A 9,787-nucleotide genomic window follows, 5' to 3' on the forward strand; every position below is an offset into this window, starting at 1 on the left:
CCCTAAGTATTTATGTGTATGTGATAGATGCAAGTTTCTTTGAGGTAACATTGTCTGTCCTGGAGCACTTGCATTCTACCAAATATAATAATCTCAAATAAAAGGAAGCTACAGTCAAAGGTCATCCAACCAAGGTACAAATCTACATACATTGCTTTGTATTTATGATAAGTTACAATAGTACCTTGCTTGGGTTTCCTATGCCAAACTAAAGAAAGATTTACAGTAAAATTTAACAACACTCAAAAAGCAATTTACAATGGGTGTTTTATTTGGACATTTTAAGGAGATGCTTTGGTTTATTCTTTGTCTTCTTTCAGAATCTTCTTTCCTCCCCTAATGATACCAGTACGTCTAGCAGCAATAAGACCAACTTTACGCCCAGCTGATGTATCTCTTCTGACTGTAGAAGGCATACCAATATGTTGATGGTTACCACCACCGTGAGGATGTTCCACAGGCTGTTGACAACAACAAACAAGTTATTCACCAATGTCTTAAACTATAATATTAATGAAGTGTAGTAAAATGATCTTTTGGATGTTAGACATCTGACTCCTTTGTCGTTACCCAAACTAACAAAGGACAGCTGTATTTTAATGGTACATTAATATTAAATTTTCCTGACTTTGTTCAGGAAAGGTGGCAACAAAATGTAATTTTTCTAAGCTTTCTCTGGACATTTTTTTAGCACAATTTCTTTCTACACTGACATTATTTACATATATAAATATAATAGTAACAATGATTTTTGCAAATGGCCTATTTAAGGTTTAACAAATACTAAAGTAGTTCAAAGCTTTGCATTTGTACTGTCTACTTACATTCATAGCAACACCACGAACACGAGGCCAGCAGTTTCTTTTAACCTTGTATTTGTGGTAAGCACGTCCTGCTTTGAGCATAGGCTTCTCAATACGACCACCTCCAGCAACAATACCAACCAAAGCACGATTCACAGATGGTACAACCTTCTTAATTCCAGAAGGAAGCTTCAACCTTGTACGCCTGGTTTCTACATTATGAGAGATGACAGTAGCATAGTTGCCTGATGTGCGTGCAATCCTGCCTCTATCTCCAGTCTTTTCTTCAACACAGCTTATTATTGTTCCTTCTGGCATGGCACCAACAGGAAGGCAATTGCCGATCTGAAGTGTAGCTTAAAAGGAATAAAGATTGCTTATTCAGTACATTGAGAGAATACCAATATCGATTTGATTAAGCTTTATAAAAACCCTCAAAATAAATTTTAGTTAAAAATTAAAGAAATGACACCATTATAAGTGGTACCAAAATCCTACATCAACTCCATGCCATGTAGTTGCATTAATACAATACTCCCTTACGAAACTTCATATGAGGGAAATGCAAACAACAAACACCTTGAGGCCCAATAACATTTTATAGTTTTCATTTTAAACAAAAATTTTAAATGACAATTACTTATTTGGTTATTTCTGAGAGTTCTGTGAAAAAGGGGATGATCATTTTATTTTATTCAGTAAAACATGGCTCATATTTGACAGTTTTCTATGTTTATGTCCTTTGCACGTTTTAAAATTAAAAAGGGCGAACTTCCAAGCATCCTGATGGCCGAATGAATTCAGGGACCCCAATTTTTTATTTGAAAATCTGACAATAGAATCATTTGCCCATGAATATCCTTAAAAAATATGGGAACATGGTAATCTGTAGCACCCCCTTCATGCTGCATACAGTTGCCAATGCACTTATTACCCTAGATTTGACCAAGGCTTTATGAAGATTACATAATGATGTCAATCAGTTACCTTTCTTGCCACAATAGATGAACTGACCAGTATACATTCCCTCAGTGGCAATAAAGAGTTCCTTGCGTAGCTTGTATCTGTATGGGTCACGGAAGACTACAACAGCTAATGGTGCACCACGACCAGGATCATGGATGATATCCTTTACTACACCCTTAATATAACCATGTCGTTCAGCATAATCTTGAACTCTTAAGTTAGCAGCTCCTTTTCTGTGCTTGGTATGTGATCTGAAAATACTTCCAGCACCCTTACGCTGGCCACGAATAACACGTCCCATATTTACTGCAACAAACACAAACCATTGAACATTTTATCAATATTTTTTTGTATAACAAAATAAAGATTTATAAATGAAAGATGAATAAATAATTTCCGTATCAGCAGTATTATTTATCTTTTTTCCCACATCAATAAATCCAAGAGTGTAAGACTTGTGTAAAACTATAGCATATGAATATGGTCAATATGTCCTGTGTTTTTAAAGTACTTGGACATATAAAATAACCTTTATTTCAAATAATATATTAAATTTATAGAATAACTTGACTAGTAGTACCAAAGTAGTTTTATGCTTAGTTACGTCAGAAGAAAACTACAAAAATGGTACTACTAATATTAGAAGGAAGAGATCGCATACTCTGAAGTTCGTAAGGTAAGAAACTATGAAATAACACTAATACTGCTATTGAGGAAGCGAAAAGAAAGCTTCAGATGTATTTGGTAGTAATTTCACTTGAATACTGCGGTGAGAAAAAATGACGATGCATTCTTAAAGTGTAGGATTCCTAAAGATAAAGTTCAGACTTAATGCTTCTTCTTACCAATATGGCCACGGTTTTTTGGCGAAGAGAAAGATTCATCGCAGTCTCAGTCCCAGATTCCCTCGGTAAGGTCCCTCATTTTCCTAATGCGCTTATAGATTATCAAATAAGGACCCCAAATTCAAGTGATTGAGTACTTGAAGAAAAAGTGCACTAATCTTGTTATTTTTTAATCATCTCCTAATGCACGACATAAAACATTTTCACCATTTACATTGGCAAGTTTTTAATTTTTGTGAGCAAATTAGAAACTCGGGTTAAATGAGCTTTTAGAAGACCATTATAAAGGGACCGAAGGACATCAAGTGACGTCGTGATCACGTGACACTCAATAAACATGGCGGACTGACTCAATGAAGAAAAAAGAGGAGCAAAAAAGAGTCAGCCATTTACAGTATTCATGCAAAAATAACCATTATTAATGGACTGATTTATTATGGACGGATAGAAAGCAACCTAATGTGCTCGAGAGGTTGTTAAGAGGTCATAAACTTGCATTTTAATGATATCAATCGAGGTCGTTTGATTAGAACAAGGCTCTTTGAATCCTCGTGCCCTGGACGCCCGTCATTAATGATCAGTTTGTCCGCAATAGATATTATTATATTATGATATAATTACCATGTCTATGAGTAGCGATGAAGTGAACTTTCTGGTGTATAGATATCTACAAGAATCAGGTGAGTCCTTTATTTAACATCTAGTGTTTTTATTATGCAGTTATATTATTTTGTAAATACCAAGGGCACCGAAAAGCGTCCTTCCATTTTCTATGGCGATTCTCCATGGGAATTGCATTACAAGTAATCGACGCGATTAAGTTGCTCTTTATAAACCCGATTTATTGTTATAATATATGTTTTTTGTCACACTGAAGATATATCCCCACAAAATTAGCTTGACTATTTCCTAGTTCTCATGATGCAACTCTTACATGTACATGTATGTTCATTGTTGTTTGTTGATTCCAGTATTGTAACATAAACATATTGTATTTGACCTAACTGGGTCAGGACCCAGGGCCTGTTTGTATCCAGTGAATAAGTCAATGTTGTTAACCAATAGATTTATCCACTGACAGTATTTATCTGTCATCAGGTAGTGCTCTATCCACCCTTCCTACAACAGGGCCAGGGGGTGCAATCTACCCCCCCTCCCCCCTAAGACTGGAAAGAACCCTTCATTGCCTATTCAAGATTTTTTTTTTTTTTCACTTTCTAGGTTTTCAACATTCTGCTTTTACGTTTGGCATAGAAAGTCATATTGATCAGTCTAATATCAATGGATCAGTGGTCCCACCTGGGGCATTAGTATCTGTTTTACAGAAAGGTGTCCAGTATGTTGAATCTGAAGCAACTGTAACAGAGGTATGTATGGCAAAACATTAAGGCTTTTTGGCTGAGTTTTTTTTTTTGTTATAAAAAAAGTTCAGAGGCCAAACTTTTGTATAGAGGCTTTGCACAATGCTGGGCGCAGGCCACCCTAAAAATGTAAATCTGGTGTTTTTGTGGGTGTCATGGGTGGTCTAAGTTACTAATGCATCATCCTCTTACCAATCTTGAGTTCATGATTGGGGCTTGTGGTTCAAGCCAGTGTGCTCAACCTGTGAGTAGAGTTTGGAGTTTGTTTGAAGTGTTGTTCTCTCTTATTCCACAAGGGTTTTATTATTTTTGGTCTAGTATGATTTTCATAAAAAAGAATTCAGTTTCCCAGCTAGAGGACATACTTTATATCCATGCCTCCTGTCATGAATGATATCACATGATGGTTCAAAGCCTCTGTGACAGACCTAACAATGAGAGATAAAACTTTTTTTATTTAAAATATTTGTTGTTTTATTTTACAGGAAGGTAACTTGCTAGATGACAGTGAACTAGATCAGTTATCACTGATTGATGCTGTTCTACCAGATGTTGTTAGTTCTAGACATTCTTTGATAAGCAATAGAATCATCAAGCCAGAAGTACCAGCTGTGAATGATCTATTGAATGCATCAGGTGATGGATATATGCATGTTAACTCAGTACCTCAAGATGCAACTGACTGTGATCCAGTAATGATGGATAATGGCAGTCAAAAAGCTCTCATCTTAAAAGGCCATGGATCTGAGGTTTGTCTAAAGCAATTAAGCAACTTGTGATTGAGATATTATTATCTATTCAAAAATATTTTCTTATAGATTTATGCTTTTTGTATCCACATTTTAAGTTATGTACTCTGTATAAATATAACCAATATGGAGTTATTGTCAGGTATTTTATGGCACCTGCATAAATTTGATATAATGGGAAGGATGATGTATTCAAAATGATGAGTGTAATATACCTGCTATTGGTATTTTCTTGATTTCCAATCATTCCCCTGGCAATTATGATCAAAGACATGGCAGCCATGTTGGTGTACAAAAGTACTCATAAATATTCTAAAATGTAAACCAACATGGCCACCAAGATGTGACAAAAATCAATATTTTTGTTATATTTTATACTTCCATACTGTAAGAATGGACTGCCTTGATGATGTGATGTATCATAATGAGATTATTTGACAAGAGATGAACTGAGGACATTTCTCAATGATATTGTAGGGTTCTTCATTTCAGCATCTTTGTTTTGTTATGCCCTCTGGGTGACCCATATTGCCATGGCATTGTTAAAGAAGTCCATTAATGTACAACAACTAAATATCCAATTACGTGGTCTTAATTTCTCGTTTACTGTTTTATTAGGTGTTTGTGTGTTCATGGAACCCAACCCAAGACCTTTTAGCCACAGGGTAAGAACCTCTTGACATATGCATCATTAGCTGCTCAAATGTTATGTGGACGTGGATGATCAGTCAAATTAGTTTTAGCTTGATCATACCTCATTTTTTTTGCTCAATATTACTGGTCAAACTCTAATTCGGTCACCCAGACATTGTCGGAGTCATTTTTTTAAATCCCTATACTAATATATGCTGTATTTGCCTTGGACTGTTCTCTCTCTCTTGCTCGCTAACTCTCTCTCGATTAAATGATAGATTAATAGTTATATGAACATAATATTTAGATGTTTATTTGTATACTGTAGGTCTGGTGATGGGACAGCCAGACTATGGTCCATTAATGACAGTGGTTTACCAGTAGTTCCTATAATACTAGAACACAAGGCAAAAGACCTACAGGAGAACCACACATCAGCTGTTACTAACCTTGATGTCACTTCACTGGAATGGAATGTAGGTTACTTGATAAAATAATGAAAAAATAATGTCTGGGCTGCCTAGAATATCTTTATTAATGATAATAGATTATGGAGTGCTCTTACATGCCCTTGTTTTTATTTTGTTATGTTAATGGTTCTATTGACTTTTGCCAAATATTGTCCCATCTTTTTTACAAATTAGTATGAAGTATTAGTATTGTAATAATATCATTCATTTATCGTATTAATTTGATTAAAGTGTGATGGGACCTACCTGGCTTCTGGGTCTTATGATGGTTGTGCAAGAATATGGAATCCTGAAGGTACTGTATAACAAGGGATTATGCCATGCCATGTTTGTCGTCAATAAGAGGACAGACACATAAAAAACTGATGTCTATTTGTTAATTGGAATAAAGCTCACACCAGCATTATCCCTCTCTCTTTCATTCGTTTTGACAGGTCAATTAATAGCCACACTAAAAGAACACAAGGCGCCTTTATTTGCTATCAAATGGAACAAGAAAGGGAACTATCTTGTTAGTGCAGGAGTTGATAAGGTATGTGTGCATTCCCTGGCATGAGCTTTCACATTACACATTAAACAAATTATTAAATGAATTTTATTTGTTATTGATTTTTTTTTTTTTTTTTTTTTTTTTTTGCAGGCCTGTATAGTATGGGAGGCAAACACTTGGGAAATCAAACAACAGTTTGTGTTTCATCTTGGTAGGTCTCTAGCATTGTTGGTATTTAATAGTCTATGAATAGTACTCCAAAGCTAGTTGCTTGGGCTCTTGATTGACATGAAACCAGAAAACCTAGTGAAACATCCTGGCATGCATATTTAACACACACCAATGTGATGAAGACTGAACAGTAATTTGTAAAACATTTTCTTTCAGATCCAACTTTAGATGTTGATTGGCAAAACAGCACCTGCTTTGCATCTTGTTCAACAGATAAAAACGTCCATATTTGTAAAATAGGTCTAGATAAACCTTTCAAGACATTTAGAGGACATACAGTGAGTATCAAAGGCTGTAAATATCAAAAAGGACTATCCAATTACGAGAGTAAATATGTTTATCGAATGACCCGTATCTGCCCGGGCGCACACTCTTTAAAAAACCTTTGGGAAAATGGTGCGAGCAGGGCCGTACGGTTTTGAGTGAGCAGGGCCGTACAGATCCGTACGGCCCTGCTCTAAACCTGCGACCGTATTTTCTTTTTTTTGTTTCATTATTTTTCTTTTCACGAGTGTCATATGATAAAATGCTTATTGACTGAGTTAGGTCGGGCCGTACAGGAAAATATTTGGCTCTCGGTCACCTCGAGCCAAATATTTTACCGTATGGCCCTCTCACTCAGTCAATAAGTACATAGTATCTTCCTGAATATCTTAAGGAGCATGCAGAAACCATCTTGCCATGTGTTATTTGACTGTGGCAACCACAGAACAAAATATGACATTCAGTATCTTAGTACCTTAATACATGGAACCCCCGCCCCTTCCAGGATCTGTTCCTGGTTTTGTTGTTATTGTCTGTTGATAAGCCTATATTACTGTTTTGTTTTTAGGCTGAAATAAATACAATAAAATGGGATCCTACAGGAACATACCTAGCTTCTTGTTCAGATGACATGTCTATTAAGGTTTGTTGCAAATGATATTACACATTCGAATTATCAATGCCAGCTTCCAAGTGCATTTTTTGCCCTATTTTTGAATGTCATGCACTTTTGTTTTACAGATCTGGAGTCTGAAGCATGACTTTTGTATTCAAGATTTACAAGGCCATAAAAAAGAGATCTACACTATATCATGGAGCCCTGGAAAAACAGGTTCACCAAGTCAAACACCTTCTACATTACTTGCTAGGTATGCATTCATCTTGCATTTGAGCATGCATCAAATGATATAAAGTAACTGCATGGGTGGGGTGGGTAAGGTTGACTAGTATGAACTATGGATGTTTTCATTGCAATATTCTGGCCCAACAGGACATGATCTATGCATAAATGTATTTGTGATTTGATTTTTTTCTCTTCATCTTTTGCAGTGGATCGTATGATACTACTGTCCGATTATGGGACATGGAAAAAGGCACCTGTCTCCATACGTTTACAAAACACTTTGAACCAGTTACCTCGTTATCCTTTAGTCCTGATGGCAAATATCTTGCATCAGGTTCTTTTGATAAACATGTACATATTTGGTCTATACAGGTAAGTCCTATCGTCATTGACATGTATCTATCGTCCTATCTTCATTGTATGTAGTGCCTGTTAGTAGAAAATACAGGATACGACACAATACTAACTTGCTCATGTTGGAAATGATGAGTTGTTGCTAGCAACATTGTGCTGCATATGCCATGATTCATAGACCTCCTCGGCTATGGAGCGCTCTTGTCATTCCCTTGAGAATAATATTCTTTGTTTGAGTTATATCCATATTCATGTGTCTTCTCATGGGCAACCGAGCGCAAACCTTAAACAAAGAAATTATACTCTAGGGAATGACACTTGGTCTGATATGGGAAAACATTAAATCAGAGCCGATGAGGTCTATTGATAGGAGTCTTTTTAACCTTTTCTCTTTCCAGTCTGGCAATCTTGTACATACATTTCAAGGAAATGGCAGTGTATATGAAGTAGAGTGGAGCCCCAAAGGGGATAAGTTAGCAGCCTGTTTTTCTAGTAGTATGGTGAGTCTTCATAACTACAAATACTTTTTTACAGAGGGTGGCAAGGGATAATATTGTTGGCCCTTTGAATAATATGGTCATCCTAGTCACCGAAAAGGTCTAACCATTTGGAATGGGGAACAATGGATACCGCTTCATTCTAATCTTTCTTGTTCATTTTATTCTAGGTTTGCGTCTTAGATGTACGTTCGCTATAACAGGACGTCATATACCAGAGCTTCTTTTCTTATTTATTAATAGTAATACGTTATGACTAAGGATTTTGTATCAGTTGTTTTACTTTGTATATTGTCAGAAAGGCTAATCATTTTTATTGAGACACGCAATCCACTCAACCTGTACAGCCATTTCGAAAAAAAAACTGTCTGGTGAATACTCAATGCTGCACAATACTGCATAGAGCGATTTTCATATGAGTGAGAAGCCTACGGTACGACATGCTGTAACATTTAGCAATTTATCCAATCACAACATGGCTACAGTACGACTACAAATATGTTGTATTGTTTTCCACTCATACGAAAAACTGTTCTAAAGGAATTCCAGCTGGTCTTCTCTTAAATCAAAACGAACTATTCATTATTTGGTATTCAGTAAGACAGCTTTTTTGAAATAGAGATAAGATGTAACATGCCTAGTGAACCTGTTCAGGCTATTTGAATTGTTTTTCCTATTAAGAAATTATCCTCTGGCTTCTTGAAATATTTAGACGCAGAAATTTTAAGAACAAAGCCAGAGCTGAAGAACTTAGAAATTCTTTTCTACGATGCCCTCACTTCAGTTGTCTTCAGTTGTCATTTACCCTCTCCCCCTTGCCCCACGGCGATGAATATGACCAGTCCAGAACCTGTGGTGAAACAGTACGGTACCGACTATATTATATATTTTTAGATGCTCGTAGTCTAAAACTACATAGTTCAATATCTTGAATGTGAGGTGAAGAGAGATGTGACTTCTTTTACATTTTTCTATGAGCCTCCTACCAAAGTGTTTGATACAGTAGTCATGTAAATGAGGGGAAGGTTTTGTTTTTGACGAAGTGGAATGAGCTATAGGAGTGGAAAATAAACGTCTTTAACTTAAAGCTGTAACTTATTATCTCTGGCTTGATAAGGAAAAGGCATTTCAAAATAACTAGCATCTCATAGAAATCTGTTGTTAGTCTTTATGAAGGAATTTGGCTGGGTTTCCCCGAGCACATTACACCATTTAGATCCAGTAAGTCTTTTGATGCGCAGGAGACGGAATAGGAAATCATGCCGAGATTCATCCCGGGA

At 36.1% G+C, this 9,787-nt stretch overlaps 2 protein-coding genes across 2 annotated transcripts; one reads left to right on the plus strand and one right to left on the minus strand.

Annotated features, from left to right (window-relative positions):
• Positions 1-249: 249 nt before the first annotated feature.
• Positions 250-2,670, minus strand: LOC116300781 (large ribosomal subunit protein uL2). Its single transcript, XM_031709719.2, has 4 exons — positions 2,615-2,670; positions 1,791-2,075; positions 825-1,159; positions 250-461 (listed from the first exon to the last, which is right to left on the minus strand). Exons 2-4 carry the CDS (start codon positions 2,068-2,070, stop codon positions 300-302), a joined length of 777 nt encoding a protein of 258 aa, XP_031565579.1. The 5' UTR covers positions 2,071-2,075; positions 2,615-2,670; the 3' UTR covers positions 250-299.
• Positions 2,671-2,941: 271 nt separating this feature from the next.
• On the plus strand, positions 2,942-9,594 carry LOC116300786 (F-box-like/WD repeat-containing protein TBL1XR1). Its single transcript, XM_031709727.2, has 14 exons — positions 2,942-3,294; positions 3,836-3,981; positions 4,461-4,724; positions 5,343-5,389; positions 5,686-5,833; positions 6,059-6,122; positions 6,262-6,359; positions 6,468-6,528; positions 6,705-6,826; positions 7,381-7,455; positions 7,554-7,681; positions 7,863-8,028; positions 8,409-8,510; positions 8,678-9,594. Exons 1-14 carry the CDS (start codon positions 3,237-3,239, stop codon positions 8,705-8,707), a joined length of 1,509 nt encoding a protein of 502 aa, XP_031565587.2. The 5' UTR covers positions 2,942-3,236; the 3' UTR covers positions 8,708-9,594.
• Positions 9,595-9,787: the final 193 nt, after the last annotated feature.

Source organism: Actinia tenebrosa, unplaced genomic scaffold, assembly GCF_029948245.1.
Source record: "Actinia tenebrosa isolate PJP-AT-01 unplaced genomic scaffold, QUT_ActTen_1.0 PGA_scaffold1__47_contigs__length_23844297, whole genome shotgun sequence".
Taxonomy (NCBI): Eukaryota; Metazoa; Cnidaria; class Anthozoa; order Actiniaria; family Actiniidae; genus Actinia; species Actinia tenebrosa.

Excerpts from the sequence above, each read along its gene's own strand:
- LOC116300781 (XM_031709719.2), bottom strand. The coding sequence starts at position 2,070 with ATGGGACGTGTTATTCGTGGCCAGCGTAAGGGTGCTGGAAGTATTTTC. Across the intron at positions 1,160-1,790 it reads CATCTATTGTGGCAAGAAAG|CTACACTTCAGATCGGCAAT; the intron begins GTAACTGATTGA and ends ATTCCTTTTAAG. Across the intron at positions 462-824 it reads TTCGTGGTGTTGCTATGAAT|CCTGTGGAACATCCTCACGG; the intron begins GTAAGTAGACAG and ends TGTTGTCAACAG.
- LOC116300786 (XM_031709727.2), top strand. The coding sequence starts at position 3,237 with ATGTCTATGAGTAGCGATGAAGTGAACTTTCTGGTGTATAGATATCTA. Across the intron at positions 5,834-6,058 it reads TCACTTCACTGGAATGGAAT|TGTGATGGGACCTACCTGGC; the intron begins GTAGGTTACTTG and ends ATTTGATTAAAG. Across the intron at positions 6,827-7,380 it reads AGACATTTAGAGGACATACA|GCTGAAATAAATACAATAAA; the intron begins GTGAGTATCAAA and ends TTTTGTTTTTAG.